The 20,194-nt window shown below is 36.4% G+C and overlaps 1 protein-coding gene and 1 long non-coding RNA gene across 5 annotated transcripts in view; one reads left to right on the top strand and one right to left on the bottom strand.

Moving 5' to 3' along the window:
* Positions 1 to 20,194, top strand: part of FRYL (FRY like transcription coactivator) — a 279,655-nt gene that overhangs the window by 60,483 nt on the left and 198,978 nt on the right. For 2 of the 4 annotated variants that reach the window (XM_030313899.2, XM_030313898.2), the window contains exon 3: positions 11,266 to 11,397. Coding sequence is in view for 2 of the 4 variants with exons in the window: in XM_030313897.1 (XP_030169757.1) it covers positions 14,204 to 14,423 (220 nt within the window). In the remaining 2 variants the exon portion in view is untranslated. Of the gene's footprint in view, positions 1 to 11,265; positions 11,398 to 14,134; positions 14,424 to 20,194 lie in introns of those variants that run through there. The other 2 variants (XM_030313897.1, XM_032592994.1) reach the window with 1 other exon arrangement.
* Positions 11,852 to 17,703, bottom strand: LOC115512659. Its single transcript, XR_003968452.1, has 2 exons — positions 17,557 to 17,703; positions 11,852 to 11,938 (listed from the first exon to the last, which is right to left on the bottom strand). It is a non-coding gene; the product is annotated as an uncharacterized LOC115512659 (long non-coding RNA).

Raw genomic sequence — 20,194 nt, forward strand, 5'->3', positions numbered from 1 at the left:
AATGCAGGACTTGATCTCATGAACTGTGAGATCATGATGTGAGCTGAAATCAAGAATCGGATGTGTAACCAACTGAGCCTGCCAGGCGCCCCAGCTTTTTTGAACACCTAGTGTGTGTCTACATTCTGTACAGGTCAGTGGGGGAATGAAGCCAAGTGTATTTCATACTATCCGAGATAGAAATTCTGCCAATACCATACTGTCTTGATGCTTACAGCTTTGTAGTAGAGGTATTGGCACAAAAACAGACACATAGACCAATGGAATAGAATAGGGATCCCAGAATTAGACCCACAAAGGTATGGCCAACTAATCTTTGACAAAGCAGGAAAGAATATCCAATGGAAAAAAAAGAGTCTCTTTAGCAAATGGTGTTGGGAGAACTGGAGAGCAACATGCAGAAGAATGAAACTAGACCACTTTCTTATACCACTGACAAAAATAAACTCAAAATGGATAAAGGACCTGAATGTGAGACAGGAAACCATCAAAACCCTAGAGGAGAAAGCAGGAAAAAAACCTCTCTGACCTCAGCCACAGCAATTTCTTACTTGACACATCTCCAAAGGCAAGGGAATTAAAAGCAAAAATGAACTACTGGGACCTCATCAAGATAAAAAGCTTCTGCACTGCAAAGGAAACAATCAACAAAACTAAAAGGCAACCAACGGAATGGGAAAAGATATCTGCAAATGCCATATTGGATAAAGGGCTAGTATCCAAAATCTATAAAGAACTCACCAAACTCCACATCTGAAAAACAAATAATCCAGTGAAGAAATGGGCAGAAGAATAGACACTTCATGAATTGGCACTTTTCCAAAGAAGACATCCAGATGCCCAACAGACACTTCTCAACATCACTCCTCATCAGGGAAATACAAATCAAAACCACACTGAGATACCACCTCAGTCTGGTCAGAGTGGCTAAAATGAACAAATCAGGAGACCATAGATGCTGGCGAGGATGTGGAGAAACGGCAACCCTCTTGCACTGTTGGTGGGAATGCAAACTGGTGCAGCCACTCTGGAAAACAGTGTGGAGGTTCCTCAAAAAGTTAAAAATAGATCTACCCTATGATCTAGCAGTAGCACTGCTAGGAATTTACCCAAGGGATACAGGAGTGCTGATGCATGGGGGCACCTGTACCCCAATTTTTATAGCAGCACTTTCAACAATAGCCAAATTATGGAAAGAGCCTAAATGCCCATCAACTGATGAATGGATAAAGAAATTGTGGTTTATATACACAATGGAATACTACATGGCAATGAGAAAGAATGAAATATGGCCTTTTGTAGTAATGTGGATGGAACTGGAGAGTGTTATGCTAAGTGAAATAAGTCATACAGGGAAAGACAGATACCATATGTTTTCACTCTTATATGGATCCTGAGAAACTTAACAGAAGACCATGGGGGAGGGGATGGGGAAAAACTTACAGAGAGGGAGGGAGGCAAACCGTAAGAGACTCTTAAATACTGAGAACAAACTGAGGATCGATGGGGGGGTGGAGGAGGGGAAAGTGGGTGATGGGCATTGAGGAGGGCACCTGTTGGGATGAGCACTGTGTGTTGAATGGAAACCAATTTGACAATAAATTATATTTAATATAAAAAAAGAGATAGAAATTGTTTCTAGATTCTTTCTTGAGGGAAATTAAAAGATGTGTACAATGACTGCCAATTAAGATATTTACTGCAATATTATTTATAGCAGTGAAGAACCTCACTCAATAGTAGTGAAATGATTAAATGCACATAATATATTTACAAAATAGTATAATATTTTATAATCACTAGAAATGATACAATGTGACACCGATTTTATAAAACATCTAGGGCATATTGAAAGACCTGAAGGAAATTAACCCACATACTAACATGAATTAGTAGTGGCTATTTCTTAGGTGTTAGAATTATCAGTGATTTTTATTTCTTCATTACTTTTTTTTGAAGTGTTGCACATCTGTCAGTGTATATAAGTTAATAAATAATAAACATTTATTGAATACTTTGTGTCAATCACTAAACATTTTTCAACTTTTTTTAAAGGTTTATTTTTTTTAAATGTTTTTTTTGTTTGTTTTTTTGAGGGAGAGAGAAAGAGTGTGCTAGTGGGCGAGAGGGGTAGAGAAAGAGCGAGTGAGAATCTTAAGCAGGCTTCAAGCTCAGCACAGAGCCCGATGTGGGGCTCAATCCTACAACTGTGAGATCATGATCTGGGCTGAAATCAAGAGTCAGATGCTTAACCAACTGAGCCACTCAGGTGCCCCAAACATTTTTCATCTTTTATACTTAATTCTCCTAATAACCATAAGAGGTTTTATTATCCTTATTTTGTAGATGAGGCAATGAAAGCATGGAGAGATTGAGTACCTTGACAATTTGAATTCTATCCTTCTACATTTACTCTTTGCTCTTTTTTTAAATTTATTTTTTATAGTAATTTCTACACCCACCATGGGGCTTGACTCACAACCCCGATGATCGTTTTCGACTTGTGCTTTGTTTTGTCCCTGTCTCCAGCATTCTGCTCATAGAAATAATGGTACAGTGAACATCTTTGCAAATAAATCTGTGTGTGCATTTCTGATTATCTTCCTAGAAAAACAGGGTCATAAAATTACTGGATCAAAGAATATAAAACATTTTAAAGGCTTCTGATGCAAATTGTGAGATTGCATATGACAAATGATCATTTCTCCTTAAACTTAAGATGTTTTGGGGCTATAAATTTGGGAGAAATAGGTCATCTAATCATCAAGGGGGATTTTTGCTTTCATCATTGTTCTTCTAAAAGACCTCTTTAAGCCTGCTGGAGAGACCGTAAGCAGAAAAAAATAGGAGAGACAAACCGGAGTTTAAAGTGGGGCCATATACTGTTATGACCTTGTGGCCATTTACTTTTTCATTTTTCTGAATAACTTAAAACTTGGATTAGCCCAGCAACCTTTCTATTGCAAATTGTTTTATCAAAATGTACAAAATATCTGTATTAAATTTGCATGTAATTTCTTTGATATTTTACCTGATGGGACCTCAGGATCATAATTAGTTGAAATTTCCATTGTGTCATTTCAAAAATAAGAGATATAAAAGGTACAACACATTGATTAGAGACTGTAATGGCCCTAGAAACTGTTATTTTTAAATAAAAAAGACTTTCTCCTCTGTTTTCTGTCCCTCCCCCCCCCCATTTTTTTTTCCCTAAGAAATCACTCTCTTTTTGTGACAAGCAAAATCCAAAATTTTTGGTTAATTAGCTGACGGTTTCTGTTAAGTGATTAAGGTTTTATTGTCATTCTCTTGAGCATATCTTCTTCCAAAGATGCTGTAGGTGACTTTGATTCAAAGACTAACAGAAGATCTGTGCAGGAGGAGGGAGATTTTAACTTAAGGGGATCTAGAGAATAATTAATGAAATCAGAAAATTTCTCTGGTGAAGTTACTGAAGACATTAGGATTGAGTTTTCTAGAAAGATAAAGGGTAATCTGGCAGCCTGAAAATTTGTGAGAGGTATAATTGGAATAAATAAAAAACATTACATAGAAATTTGAAGGCCGTAAATATTTTCAAGGAGAAAAAGTACTATTTTTTACTCTGAATAGTAAAATTATGAAACTACCATAAACGGCAGGTAGAAAATAAACACGAGGAGGACTTTTATCAGGGCTTCTTAACCCATGAGAAACAATTGGATGCGAAAGGTTCATATGTTGCAAAATTAGATATATATATGAGCATTTAGAAGGAGAGGCCTTCAGCAGTTCTTTCAGATTCTCAAAGGAACGACTCCAAAAAAACTCAAGCTCCTATCAGAGTGTAAACGTGACAGGAGGTCAGGAATTTTTGTCTGTTTTATTCACTCCTTTGTCCCTGGTTCCTGGCATGTAGGTCTGCCCAATCGATATTTGTTCAATGTACAATTTCTGTACATTTCTGCATGGCATAGTTACAACAAGAGATTTGTAGCAGTTAGAGATTGGAATACGTTCCGGATTTAGGGAGATTGATTTTACTGGTGTGCTTCTACATTTATTTAAAGTTTTTGTTTTGGTGTTTAAATCTAGATGAGTAGGGAGAACATTCGTGTGATAATTTTGTGATTGAATTCCTTCTTTTTTTCTATGCCAACATGGAAATGTAATAGGAAAGTTATTCTAAACCATACATATTCATTCATCAGTATATTAGAAAATGTTGTGCTCTGATGCTATTTTCATTCATTCATGAATGAGACCTTTGTACAAAACTTCCCCTTAAATTTTTGAATGGAAGATTTTGCGAATTGTTTTCATTAGATCAACTAGTATGATACCGGCTAAAAATGTAAAATCAACAAGATGTTGACAAATTTACCTGCAGAGAACGTTGCTTCATCAGCAAGAAATGTATGCAGTGAAGCTTTATTTTACCTCACTATCATTATACAGCATTTTTTTTAGCAGGTGATATAGTGTAATCTGTGATTACATTAGTCAGCGTAATAAGTTTCTGTACTCTTTAAAATTGAAATTTGGGAGAAGGTTAAAAAGAATGACAGAAGGGTAAAATGCAAGCCTGTTTTAAAAATTGTAAAAATGAGAACATTTCTAAGATAAGAGAAAAAGTGAATTTCTAAAAATTGAACTGTGACGGGAACTGTAGATTTTATGAACCATCAGTTTTCTCTGTTAAAGGGATGATTGTAAGTTCTTTATATTAGTGATTTTTACCAGTCAGACATGAAAGATATCTGAGTAACTGCTGCCTGTATTTGATTATATGTGAGTAGATTTTTCATACTTCATAAGATCTCTGCCAGATTTAAAAAATTACTGGATTTTTATATTTTCCATAATTATTTTTGCTACTGTGAATAGGAGCTGTGATTATTCTAAATTTATTTGAAAATTATCGCATCCTTATTCTAAAAGGCTGTCAGAACATTTGGATCATTTTGGTCTTTTGCATCATTTAAAGAGGCCTTGTGAGATTCCCAGAATAATTTTAATAGAAGGGCAGGAATGTGCCCTCATAGATTACATATCTTGCAGTCTGGTTCCTTTCTTTAGTTGAAATCTGATGAGTTTCTAGTCACTACACATTCTAGAATTCAAGTCCAGTTGGGCCTTGAACAGCACAGGTTCCAACTGTGCTGGTCTACTTGTATGTGGATTTTTGTGGATAAAGGCAGTCCAGTACAGTTAATGTATTTTCTCTTATGACTTCCTTAACATTTTTCCCCTTATTGTAAGAATACAGTATATAATACATGCAGCATACAAAATAATGTGTTAATCAACTGTGTGTTATCAGTTAGGCTTCCAGTTAACAGCAGGCTATTAGTATTTAAATTTTGGGGGAATCCAATTATACGGTTTTTGACTGTGCAGGGATCAGCACCCTTAACCTTTATATTGTTCAAGAGTCAACTGTGTAAAATACATCCTGAAGTCAAACTTAGAGTGTTGAGTTGGCATCTTGGAAATAACTTAGGCTGATCTTTTTACCCAGTGGGATAACCCTTTTTATAGCATTTTCTAACAACCTTTGCCTTAAAAACAGTGAGCCGGGACTTCACTTCTTTATGAAGCAGCCTTTTCACCAATTATGTAATAATTATTCTGCGTGTGGAGTTCAAATCTACTTTGTGCTAGCCACCATAACTGCCTTACTCTCCTTTTCAGATTAGGAGGTATACAGACAAATACTGAGAATATCATCATGAACATCACTGAGATTCATTTACTCTTAGTTTTTTTTGCTCTGTTTGCTTGAGATTATTATTTTCTCTATCAAAGAAAGACCTATACTTCAAGGGTCTTGAATTAAGATATAATTAAGATACATTTAACTTGTAGATTTCTGTTCTTTATAATTCTAGTAATTCTGCTCAGAAAGGAAGTGAGGTTAATGTGCCATCTGAACCCCGATTCAACTTTCTCTTTTACTTTTGGACTGAAGGGAAATAAGGCTGTCCTTGGAGGACCTCATTTGACCTGAGATCCTCCCAAGCACCAGAGCTGGGCCATTGTTCTCTTTATTTATTGCACATGGAAGCTTCTAGATAATTTTTCTTGCTGCAGGTTTAAAGCCTTGCCCCTTCAAAGCTTGTGCTATTTGGCTATTTATAGTCTCTTCAGTGTTGTTAAATACCAACTGACCTCCCCAAGTCACTCTTGTTTATATGACTTTTTTCTTTTAGAATAAGAAACTATAGCATTGATTACATGTATACCAACCATGACCACAGTTACCTAACCTGTTTGACCTGAACCATGTGAAAAGTAGTGATATCAAAGTAGTAATAGAAATTACTCTTGGGGCGCCTGGGTGGCGCAGTCGGTTAAGCGTCCGGCTTCAGCCAGGTCACGATCTCGCGGTCCGTGAGTTCGAGCCCCGCGTCGGGCTCTGGGCTGATGGCTCGGAGCCTGGAACCTGTTTCCGATTCTGTGTCTCCCTCTCTCTCTGCCCCTCCCCCGTTCATGCTCTGTGTCTCTCTGTCCCCCCCAAAAAAAATAAATAAATAAACGTTGAAAAAAAAAAAAGAAATTACTCTTTTTGTAGATGAAATACTCCTTACATTAATCAAGTGAAATGAAAATTAAAACGAGTCCCATGTTAAGTAATATATATGAAGACAAGATGGAAAAAACAATTGACATGCAGAAAGAAACCCCAAACCAAAACAAAAACAATAAAAACCACCCCTGCTAAAAATGATTATAACCCATAAAGAAGGTCAAGGAGGTATAAACCAACTATTTCCGAGGGTAACCAAAGTGAAAGTTGGAAATAGGAAGGTTATGTATCTATTAAGGAGGTATTGGAAATACTAGATGGACATCGGGAAGTCTTAAAATGACACAGTGCCCTGACAGTGTGGTTACAAGAGAAAACATATTTTTATAAAAAGCTTGGCTTAAGCTCTTGCTATGTCTGAACAAGAGGCTCATTCAAAAGTGAAGCAAAACGAAAGACCTGGGCATGCTGGTACAAATCAGACCTCTTTGAAGTAGTTGTAGTATTCCTGAAACTGATTTGTACTCCAGTGGTAACTGGTTTAGTGATTTGTCTTAGAAGATGAAGTGAAAGTTTAAATTTCATTAAACATGGACTATTGCATGACTGTACTTCCCACTATGGACAGAAAAGATCTGTTGCAAGAAAAAGCCTTATTTGCTTTGAGGGAGAAATGATTCCATGAACCTAAGATGATGATACTTTAGTATCAAGAATTTTGGCAGAGTTGTAGATATCATTTTGTTAACAGGTTAGGAAATATTGGGTGGGGCAGTCAAAAATTCGACTTAAGTTCAGGGGTGCCTGGGTGGCTCAGTCGGTTGGGTGTCCAACTCTTGATCTCAGCTCAGGTCATGATCTCACGGTTCTGTGGGTTCGAGCCCCACCATTGGGCTCTGAGCTGATGGCACAGCATGCTTGTGATTCTGTCTCTCACCCTCTATCTCTCGTTCTCAAAACCAAACCCGCTCACTCTCTCTCGCGCTCAAAAACAAACATTAAAAAAATCTTTAAAAATATTTCTAGTATGTCTGAATGATATTGGTTATGAATAGGTGCAGATGAATTAGTGTTTTATTCATATTTACCAGTTTTTTTGGCTTCACAGATTTGGTTTTAGTCATGATTTAGTTGATTATGCCTGTGAACAAATGGAATATCATATTTCTAACTTGGCTAAAGGAATTTTAAATTAAGGTTAAGTACAAAAATAATATTTTAGAGAGTAGTTAGTCTCTTCTCTTGGGTTGAGGATTAAATTCAGTAAATAGAGAATAGTAAGAAACCAGTTATAATTTAAAATGAAGGTGAGTTTGAGTTTTCAATGCCAGAGTTAAAAATGTAGGCTGTTTACTGAAAAATGCCGCACTGAATGTGTACAATTACATGAGTTCTTATGTATAGTAAAATGACCACTCCCTGCTTAGTAACCATCACATTATTAGAGGTGTGGTATAATAATTCATAATTCATGTCTCCCTCAGTTAATATAATTGGACTTTGAAGAATATGTATCTCAAACCTTCTCTGTAGATGAGATAAATATTAGGCCTTGTAGATATATGAACTGTTTTGCCAACTATTTATTTTAGCAAATAAGGTAAAAATATATTAAATGTATTATTGCTTAATGAAGGTATTGACATGTTAGTTCAGTCATTGACATTAGTAAAAGCATTACGTGTCACTGCAAAGAGAACAAAGGGAGTGGGAAACTGTAGATTAAAAGGGATTTAATTGACCCAGTAACAGTTGCCTGTATGGATTTTGTTTAGATCTGGATTAGAACAGACTTTAAAAAAAAGAAAACACTTATGAGACAGTTGAGGAAATTTGAGCATTGATTTGGCATTTGATGTTATGAAGAAATTATTATTAATTTACTGTAGATATTATAATGATATTGGCTTATGCTTCAAAAGCAAATCTTTATCTTTTTTATTTTTATTTATTTATTTTTACAATTTTTAAATTTTAAAAATTTACTTCCAAGTTAGTTAGCAGATAATATAATAATGATTTTGGGAGTAGAATCCAGTGATTCATCCCCTACATACCTAGTGCCCATCCCAAGTGTCTTCCGTAATGCCCTTTGCTGATTTGGCCCATCCCCTCACCCATAACCCCTCCAGCAACCCTCAGTTCTGTATATTTAAGAGTCACTTATGTTTTGTTCCCCATCTCTGTTTTTATATTATTTTTGCTTCCCTTCCCTTCTGTTCATTTATTTTGTATCTTAGATTCTACATATGAGTGAAATCCTATGATACCTGCCTTTCTCTGACTAATTTTGCTTAGCATAATACACTCTGGTTTCATCCATGTGGTTGCAAATGGCAAGATTTCATTCTTTTTGATTGCCGAGTAATACTCCATTGTATATATATGCCACGTCTTCTTTATCCATCCATCCATCCATGGACATTTGGGCTCTTTCCTTCCTTTGGCTATTGTCGATAGTGCTGCTATAAATATTTGGGTGCATGTGCCCCTTCGAAACAGCACACCTGTATCCTTGGGTAAATACCTAATAGTGCAATTGCTGGATCGTAGGGTAGTTCTATTTTTAATTTTTTGAGGAAACTCCATACTGGTTTGCAGAGTGGCTGTACCAGTTTGCACTTTTACCAACAGTGCAAAAAGGGTCCTCTCTCTCTCTGCATCCTCACCAGCATCTGTTGTTGCCTGAGTTGTTAATGTTAGCCATACTGACAGGTGTCAGGTGGTATCTCATTGTGGTTTTGATTTGCATTTCCCTGATGATGAGTGGTGTTGAGCATTTTTTCATGTGTCTGTTAGCCATCTTGATGTCTTCTTTGGAGAAGTGTATATTCATGTCTTTTGCCCATTTCTTCACGGGATTATTTGTTTTTTGGGTGTTGAGTTTGATAAGTTGTTTATAGATTTTGGATACTAGCCCTTTATCTGGTATGTCATTTGTAAATATCATCTCCCATTCCATCGGTTGCCTTTAGTTTTGCTGATTGTTTCTTTCACCGTGCAGAAGTTTTTTATCTTAAAACAATTTTTTTTAATGTTTATTTATTTTTGAGAGAGAGGGAGAGACAGCAGCAGAGTGTGAGCAAGGTTGGAGTAGAGAGGGAGACATAGAATCTGAAGCAGGCTTCAGGCTCTGAGCTGTCAGCACAGAGCCCGATGCAGGGCTTGAGCTCACGAACCTTGAGATCATGACCTGAGCTGAAGTCGAACACTTAACTGACTGAGCCATCCAGGTGCCCCCAGAAGCTTTTTATCTTGATGAGGTCCCAATAGTTCATTTTTACTTTTGTTTCCCTTGCCTCTGGAGACATGTTGAGTAAGAAGTTGCTGCAGGTAAGGTCAAAGAGGTGTTTGCCTGCTTTCTCCTCCAGGATTTTGATAGCTTCCTGTCTTATGTTTAGGTCCTTCATCCATCTTGAGTTCATTTTTGTGTGTGGTGTAAGAAAGTGGTCCAGGTTCATTTTGATGCATGTCGATGTCCAGTTTTACCAGCACCATTTGCTGAAGAGACTGTCTTTATTCCATTGGATATTCTTTCCTGCTTTGTCAAAGATTAGTTGGCCATACATTTGTGGGTCCATTTCTGGGTTTTCTATTCTGTTCCATTGATCTGAGTGCCTGTTTTTGTGCCAGTACCATGCTGTCTTGATGATTACAGCTTTGTTGTTTTTTTCTTAATGTTTATTTATTTTTGAGACAGAGAGAGACAGAGCATGAACGGGGGAGGGTCAGAGAGAGAGGGAGACACCGAATCTGAAGCAGGCTCCAGGCTCTGAGCTGTCAGCACAGAGCCCAACATGGGGCTCGAACTCTTGAACTGTGAGATCATGACCTGAGCTGAAGTCGGACGCTCAACCTACTGAGCCACCCAGGCACCCCAATTACAGCTTTGGTAGTACATCTTGAAGTCTGGAATTGTGATGCCTCCAGCTTTGGTTTTCTTTTTCAGGATTGCTTTGGATATTTGGGGTCTTTTGGGGTTCCATGCAAATTTTAGGATTGTTTGTTCTAGCTCTGAGAAGAATGCTGGTGTTATTTTGATAGGGATTGCATTGAATATGTAGATTGCTTTGGGTAGTATCAACATTTTAACAATATTTTTTCTTCCAATCCATGAACGTGGAATAGTTTTCCATTTTTTTGTGTCTTCAGTTTTTTTCATAAGCTTTCTGTAGTTTTCAGTGTATAGATTTTTCACCTCTTTGGTTAGTTTTATTGCTAGGTATTTTATGATTTTTGGTGCAATTGTAAGTGGAATTAATTCTTTGATTTCCCTTTCTGCTGCTTCATTATTGCTGTATAGAGATGCAACCAATTTCTGTGCATTGATTTTATATCCTGTGACTTTGCTGAAATCATGAATCAGTTCTAGCAGTTTTTTGGAAAAAGCAAATCTTTACCTTAGAGATACATACAGAATATCTACAGATGAAGTGGTATAATGTCAGGAATTTGTTTGAGGATAATCCAGAGTGGTGGTAGAGGGGTTGAGGGGTAGGTGGGATATATCAATGAAACATGATTTGCTGGGAGTTTATAATGGTGGAGTCATTATACTATTCTGAATAATTTTGCATTAGTTTGAATTTTTTTGTAATAAAGATTTAGAAAAAATCTAATGCAACATTGTTGAAAGGATACTGGGAGCACTAGGTGACACTGCTATATAATGTATTCAGAAATTAAGATGGATATGAGCAACAAATGTACTTATAAGCATGTCTTATGTATAAATCTTGTATTTTGTTTTTCTTTAGAGCTGAAGCCATTTATTTGAATCTTGGATGATTAGCACCTAAATGCTTAACTCTCAAAACTACTCAAGAGTCCCACAGTCAGGATTAGATGATTCAAGTTACCACCAAGGAATTACTGTCTTAAGTTCTCCGGTAAGATTATACCAATATTCTAAAGGCTAAATAGTGACTATGAAGGCTAAAAAGATTTTTAAATGCTATATTTGAGCCACTAGCTTCTATTAGAATTCTTTTAATGTTTGTTTACTTTTGAGAGAGAGAGCGTGTGTGAGCCGGGGAGGGACAGAGGGAGAGGGAGACAGAGGATCCCAAGTGGGCTCTGTGCTGACAGTATAGAGCCTGATGCAAGGCTCGAACTCAACCACCATGAGATCATGACCTGAGCCAAAGTCAGACACTTAACTGACTGAGCTACCCAGGAGCTTCTATAATTTTCTAATCCCGACTACTGTGGCAGGAGTTGGAAGTTGTGATAACCAACCAAAGATCTTAGAAATATCAACATGCAACAAGGCTTTATGGCATTTCCTGCTCACAGATTCAGCTAGTAATGGGTACAGTCTTGCCTCTGGAATGCCTTGTTTTCCCCTTGCTATATGTCTCAGGATGGATCTTCCCGAAGCTGATGCTGAAAAGGAGTTTGGCTTCCAGGATGTTCATTGGGGATCAACACCTGTAAAGAGAGGAGGTTAGGAAGCAGATTAGGCAGAGGAAATTGAATTGCAATTCAGACTTAACAAAGCTTTGGCCACCCTACAAGAAGTTCTGCAGTTGTGAGGGTTTCTTTCCCTCCATAAGTAAATAGTAAGCTCTTTGGGGACAGAGACCTATTTTCAATGCCCTTGCACAGGCCATTGTAAAGCTGCTCAGGAAATATTTGTGGAATGAAAGAAATCTGAGTAATATCTTGTGGGTTTTTTTAGTTTTTTTTTTTTTTTTTTTTTTTTCCTGTAACACCCAAGCCTTGCCTGTCCTTTCCCCAGATGAAAGTGCAGCTTAGAGCAATGGGGTTATTGGAGACACAGGTGGTTGTCCTCTATATCATGAGCAAACATGGAGGTAACTTGCCCTCTATAATCAGCCTGCTATAAACCACTGTTTCTGGGCTCCATAAGATAAGGAGGACCCGCATCGGGGCCCAAGGAGAACCACTAACAGGAGTTGTAAAGAATATGAGATCCTAGGGGGAAGGCGGGGAGAAGATCCTGGAAGACACAGTGACAGCTTCTCGGTACTGAGGCATATGGATTATGGTTCTAACCTGTTGTTTTTTTTTCTGTGTGTGGGGAATAGGCTGTTCGGATACGAATTTTTATCCTTTTATGCTCAAGGGTTAAGAGAGCATCTTAGAAGTCTTTTTTTAAAAGTCAACTTGTTTTCTAGTAAGTATGGTCCTGCTTTAGTCTTTCATTTGATTTCCTTGTTTTTCCCTCATTTTTACTGTAGGATTCCCTGAGACAGGATATGTGTTAATAAATCCTCTAAAATTTCCCTGAACTTTACTAATGTATTATTTACTGCCTTGCATGTAGAGACCTTCAATTATTACTTTTTAAATGAATGAAATAAAAAATAATTGATTCTACACCATAATTAATGTGTTGTAGAATAAGTGTTTAATAAGGATTACACTCAGCAATTCAGGACCAGAAATTTGCTTGTTTTTACATTACAGTTTTTTTTATAAGACTTTTTAAATTTTTAAGTAATCTCTACACCCAACATGGGGCTTGAACATAACAACCCCAAGATCGAGAGTCACATGCTCTTCTGACTGAGCAAGCTGGGTGTTCCTATACATGACAATTTTTTCTGATGCCTATTTAGACTCTTTTATGCTTCATCTTTTAAAATATGTAAATTACTTTCTTCATGTTGACTATTAGAAGAAGGAGATTGTACTTGTGTTTCACTGAGTGAATTACATTTATTTATTTTTCATGATTAACATGTATATCCTTCAAAGTTTTAAATTTGATTATTTAGGGAGTTTACGCCTTATCTGATCCTTCTGTATTTTTATGTCCTTCTTGCTTACTTAGTACCCCACCAGAGGGCAGGCAAAGGAAAGGAGAAAAGAAGATACTGATTTCAGTTCCCAAATTCTTACATAGGCACCTTTCACTTGCATATTTTGTTGTGCTTCTGGGTGATGTGAAGACAATAGGATCATCTGCCTTTTGCTATTTTAAAATATTTAGTAGAATGCTCAGTTATTTGGAATTAAATTATGTAAGGTTGATTTCCGGGATTATAGAACTAAATAAATATACTTTAAATTCTTCAACTTTATATTCTTAGATCCATGTATTTTTAAGTTATCCATCTTTTCTTGGTAATTCATGCCAACGTTTTCATTGCTACTATTGATCATTACGATTGACTGTAAGGAGAAGATTTTGTGTTTAAAAGTACACTAGAATGTTCACAATACAGTGTAAAGTTTTAAAATACTCCTTTCAATGTCCCATAACACTTGATGTTTCTGAGGTAATCAGGGTATTTTCAGAATGATAAGAATTATCTTTTGAAATTCAAGTTACTGTTTTGCTCTTTTGTTGGAAGTTTCTTTAAAAGAAAGACACGCCTCAAACGAAAGTAAATTTGCCTGAACATTATCACAGCATAGGTTTTAAAGTCTAGATGAGGACGCTAAATATTTTATGGTCTCAGTATTGCCATTAACACCCATTGTACACGGACACTAGATGTGTATATGAAGTGCAGTTTCATGGTCTCTAGCTGTTTGGCCTGTTATCAGTACGAACAGCAAATGGTGTCCAAATCAGCTTCAAAACAGCTGGCAGTTGACTTGCTGGCATTTAGCACCACCTAAGTACACAATGACAGTTTTTTGCTCTTTGACACAAAGAATGTACCTTCCCTTCTCACCGGGAAGCTGGTGCAACCATCTTTCTGTGTGCTTTTGGATCTAGTAATGCAGAAGAACCTTAAAATGGATTTTTTAAAGAGAGTCGTTCCTCCCATTCTTTCGGGAGATGTGGTTTTGGACACTAGAGATAGTTTTCGGGAAAGCTCCCCAAGATTACTTAAGATGAAACGTCTTAGTTTACTTTCATCAGAGAAGATTGTAGATGAGAAAGATGGAATCCATTTCTGTCACACTAATTATGACAAACACCAGCATCACCAACTAGGTAAAGTAAAAATGTACTATTTTCAATTCTTTAAAATACTTTAGGAAAGGAAAATTATTTTTCTAAGTACCGTTCTAACGAGCATACGTTTTTGTTTTGAAGATCAAGTTTATTAAAAATGTTTAATATAGTAAATGTCTATTTGATCTAATTTTTTTTATAGTATCCAAGTTTTTGTTTTGAGTTTAGATGGAGAAATATTGATGATATGGATCAAGATAAAGCCATTAATACAGTAAAAAGTTTGGTGATCTTTGGAAAATATTTTGATGAACAAAGTATTGTATTTATTGAAACAATGTTACTGGTACAACCTATGGGATATGTAAATGAAAATTAAGATACAGGTTTTATCTATCACTATAGAAGCCACTTATTTTGTTTAAAAAATATATCCCATTCTTACAAAAAAAATATATATATATATCCCACTCTTTGTTCTAAAGATAGTGACTATTTGGAGTAAAATATCAAAAAAGTCACATCTTTGAATATAATGATTATTTTGTGTCATAGTATCTTTGTTTTCTTTAATCCAGCAATATTGAATTTGGTGTCTTTTAAAGTCTGAGAGAATAGTATTTCTTATAAATTAAGAGAAAAATCAGCTGTGTGTATAGCAGCTGGCAAATATTAAGACAGGAAAATCCTTTAGGAAGAATATGGAAAAATGCTCTAAGTTTTTACATTTTTGATTAAAACAGTTTAAAATGTTAAAATGTTTTGTATGATTATGGCCTTTTTTAAATTTTATTTCTAATTTTTTAAAAATTTACATCCCAAATAGTTAGCATATAGTGCAACAATGACTTCAGGAGTAGATTCCTTAGTGCCCCTTACCCATTTAGCCCATCCCCCCTCCCACAACCCCTCCAGTAACCCTCAGTTTGTTCTCCTTATGTATGAGTCTCTTCTGTTTTGTCTCCCTCCCTGTTTTTATATTATTTTTGTTTCCCTTCACTTATGTTCATCTGTTTTGTCTCTTAAAGTCCTCATATGAGTGAAGTCATATGATATTTGTCTTTCTTTGACTAATTTCACTTAGCATAATACCCTCCAGTTCCATTCACATAGTTGCAAATGGCAAGATTTCATTCTTTTTGATTGCCGAGTAATACTCCATTGCATATATATACCACATCTTCTTTATCCATTCATCCATCAATGGGCATTTGGGCTCTTTCCATACTTTAGCTATTGTTGGCTATTGTTGATAGTGCTGCTATAAACATGGGGGTGCATGTGTCCCTCTGAAACAGCACACCTGTATCCCGTGGATAAACGCCTAGTAGTGCAATGGCTGGGTCATAGGGTAGTTCTAGTTTTAGTTTTAGGAACCTGCATATTGTTTTCCAGAGTGGCTGTACCAGTTTGCATTCCCATGATTATTAACTTTTTAATCTTAGGGAATAAATAACTGCTCATATAAATTAATGTAATATTTAGTAGAAAGAAGAGTTTTTGTAAGCTCTCAAGTTTTTTATAGCTGTTTTCTATCCGTATTTTCATATGCACATGCACATTTTTATTTCTAGAATTTAAAAATGAGATTTACTATCCAAACTCCTCTTGCCTTTTCTTTTAATACATCATAAACATCTCTCTGTCTCACTTAAAGTGCTCTCCGTTGTTGTATATAATAGTTTATTCAATCAGTGTCTTAAACTGATGAACATTTAGAATGATTTTAATTTTTAGTTATTAAAAATAATTATGTAACAAATATTCATTTATATCACTTTTTACCTCTGTATGATTACTTCTCAGTATAAATTTCTTTGTACATTTTAACTTTGAATACACAATGCCAAGTTACCATTCACAAATTTCTCAATTTAAGCTCCCCAGGGCAGGGCTTGTCCCTGTTTTTTTGTATTCTCCCTATGTCTTGTCAGTTTAAAAAATAGGGTCATATTTATGAGAAACCGTATATTTTGTTTTAAAAATATCAATTGTGTAAAAGAAAGGAGAAGGAAATTTAAGTTTTCAGAAGAAATTTATGTTGGCATTTACAATGTAATGGTTAGAAGTCATTTTTATGCTCTTCACATACTTGGGTGGATGAAGTAAAGGTGAGGATTAGTGTGTCTTAATTTAAATTAAAATCTGTAGGGGAACTTGTGTGGCTCAGTTGGTTCAGCATTCGACTCTTGATTTTGGCTTAGGTCAGGATCTCCTGGTTCGTGAGACCAAGCCCCGGGACGGGCTCTACGTTGACAGTGTGGAGCCTACTTGGGATTCTCTTCCTCTCTCTCTCTCTCTCTCTCTCTCTCTCTCTCTCTCTCTCTCATTTTCTCTCTCTCTCACTACTCCCCAACCCCACTGGTGCACACTCTTTCTCTCACTCTCTCTCTCAATAAATAAATAAATAAACATTTAAATTAAAATCTGTAAGTCATTCAGCCCTTAGTTTTGTGTTCAACAGTGTATGCATATGTGAAACCTATGAATATATTTATATGTGCAGTGATTTAAGCTATTAAAAATTTACTTTAGTGTTCAGTCTTGAATCATCTTAGTTTCCAAGGACTGCATGGTTGGACTTGGTGCTTAAATGTTCTCTGCTATGTCCATTTGTTTAATATGGTTCCTTTTTTTTTTTTTTTAAGACTATTTTACACATTTTTGAATACAGCACACACGTTACAAAGTGTAATAATAAGATTTGTAATTTATATTAATTTGCAAATAAGCACTCAATGGTTAAGAATTTTCCCTAGTATTTATCCTTTTACCAATTGCGGTCAAAAGCAAAGCAGAATCATGGAGTGCTGAAGAATCTGTTTGAAATGTCAGAGGCTACAGGTTCTTTGTGGAATAACTATTGCCCAGTTTTTCTCTTCAAGAACAGAATTCAGTTTGGGGCACCTGGGTAGCGCAGTCGGTTAAGCGTCCGACTTCAGCTCAGGTCGTGATCTTACAATTTGTGAGTTCGAGCCCCGCATCAGGCTCTGTACTGAAAGCTCAGAGCCTGGAGCCTGCTTTGGATCCTGTGTCTGCCTTTCTCTGCCCCTCCCCTGCTTGTACTCTGTCCCTCTCTGTCTCTTAAATAAACAAACAAATAAATAAATAAATAAATTTAAAAAAATTAGAAAAAAATTCAGCTTTATAGAGTGACTTAAAATTAACTTACAGGACTTCTTTGGCAATTTCTGTAGAGAGATTTGGTTTTAAAATGTCTGGTTCTTCAATTTCAAGTTACTGATCAAATTCCTTTTCTTGAATCTCAAGATGTGATACTAAATTTATATTGTAGATAAGAATAAGACACACATGATTCCCAGCCGTCTGCAAATAGGTTGCTTGCAACTCAGCTTGAGTGAATGTTACTTCCTGTTTTCTGGTGGTTCTGGGATAGAGATAATGCAGTAGTTTAGCCAGAAGTCACGCAGATATGACTGGGTGCAGTTCTAAGGGGTGTTACAGTTTTGTTCATGTAATGAAAGGAGAGATCAAGGCTATCGAGAGATTTCATATCACTAATACAGAGAAGGAACTATTCTTTGGAGAGAAACTGGTGTGGAATCTCTCTTTGTACTTGTATCAGGTGCCGAGTTATTTACTTGTTAACTCAAAATGGAAAATGTCAGTTTAAGGGATGTTAGGCAAGATTGTAATATGGACTGATAACTGTGCTTTTGTGAGAGAATCAATTGAGAATAAGCCAGTCTGCAATATACAGAAATTTTCCTGGTACTTTTCGACCCTAGAAGTGTTCATAGATATTTGGGGTTTCCTTCACAAAAATATGCGTAGAATTTAAAGGTGTTTTCAGGGTTGATATTTTGAACATTTCTCTTTGCTTTTGGTAATTTTTTTCACTTTGTAACTGTCTCTGGATATTAAGTCAACATGATATTTTAAGAATTTTGTAGACATTCTCAAACAGCTGACTGGATTTGCCAGAAATCCTCTGTTTCTCTGTAAAACCTATTTACAGATGCCTGTGGCTGACACTGTACACTGTCCAAAGCCTTTCCCACCATTTTTGCACCCAACAGGTTGGGTTGTGTGGGCTTACCAAGAGTTGGCTGTGTTTTAAGCCAAACGTGTTTATGCCAATTACGCTTGTAATGGTGATCGTGCAATTTAGTTAGGTATTACCTTATTCAGTGAAGTATGAGACTGAAAAGAAGGGGTTGTTTTGGTGTAAACAAGTTTGCTGTGGTCAGACTCCAGAAAATGAATTCCTAAAAAACTAAAAAATTAAAAGTGCTCTTGAGCTACATGCAAGTCAGAGAAGGGTATAAGACTGGAAGGATCTTTCCATCAGATACCTTCAACTTCCCTCTCCACTTTGAGGAAATTGAAATTGGAAATCATAGACGATGTCCATGGGTTGGATTTTGGGCAAGGCAGACAGCGCTGTGATCAGCAAATTCACCTTAAGGACTTGGCACTATATCAAAATGCCAGGCATAAACCATGGACTTTATATTTTAAGTTAAAATAAAACCTTCAGTGGACCTATTGATCTTTGTTTCCCCTGATTCCAACTTTAATGGCGATTTTTGATTATATGATTAGTTAATAGTTACAATTTATAGTAGAGGAACTCTACTGTATATAGTTGTGTAATATTGCAATTTTGTTAAAGAAGTAAATTGCTTATTTTCTGCCCCAAATTCTTTATTACAAAAAAAAGGACCCAAGGTGTTCATGGGATGTAATCTTATTCATAACTGTGCTTAAATATCCATATATATTTGGTGTAGAGTTCTAATGTGATCAAAGACTGATTTCACTGATGAGATATTAGTAGAATTGCGTACATAATATCTGTCTTCAGGCATAAAAGTTGGTGGGGAGAAAATGCCCTTCACTGATCGAGAATATACTACAATGTTGTCTGACCACTAAAGAACAATGACTATTAGGCTTGGTCATGAGTCAGATCCTAAGAATCAGGCAGTGTGTTTCCACAGGCTTCTGTTGTGACAGCTGCAAAGTCCTTGCATCTCCAAGATTGGGTTATTTTTATTCTGATGGAATCAACCTTAATTTTATTGTTGTTCATTCTGTTTTGAGTCAAGAATAAGTGAGTGTAAATATAGTATAAGATTGATTTTTATAATTCACCAAGAACAGAGGTAATGACACGTTGAACAGGACTGAGTATATATCAACATTACGGATGGAAGAAGCTTTTGAGCACCTTCTGTATTCTGGGCATTGTTTCCTTGTTTTGTTTTACCCATAACTTAAGTGGTCTGTTCTGTCTACCTGTTTAGTACATACCTGTTCTCTTTCTCCCTCAAGTAGAATGTAAGTTGAGCATACAGTTTCCTCTGCCTACTGATGTGTTCCAGGGCTTGGAACGTAATAGTTTCTCAATAAATACTGATTGAATGAGTAAGTATTCTCCAAGTCTTTCTGAAAACCTCGTGAGAAAGGTTGTTTCTAAAAAAAATTTTTTTTTAACGTTTATTTATTTTTTGAGACAGAGAGAGACAGAACATGAACGGGGGAGGGTCAGAGAGAGGGAGACACAGAATCTGACACAGGCTCCAGGCTCTGAGCTGTCAGCACAGAGCCCGACGCGGGGCTCGAGCTCACGGACTGCGAAATCATGACCTGAGCCGAAGTCGGCCGCTTAACCGACTGAGCCACCCAGGCGCCCCAAGAAAGGTTGTTTTTTAAATTTTTTAAAAATGTTTATTTATTTATTTATTTTTGAGAGAGAGAGAGAGAGAGAGAGAGAGACAGACAGACAGACACAGAATCTGAAGCAGGCCCCAGGCTCCGAGCTGTCAGCACAGAGTCCAATGCGG

Source organism: Lynx canadensis, chromosome B1, assembly GCF_007474595.2.
Source record: "Lynx canadensis isolate LIC74 chromosome B1, mLynCan4.pri.v2, whole genome shotgun sequence".
Taxonomy (NCBI): domain Eukaryota; kingdom Metazoa; phylum Chordata; class Mammalia; order Carnivora; family Felidae; genus Lynx; species Lynx canadensis.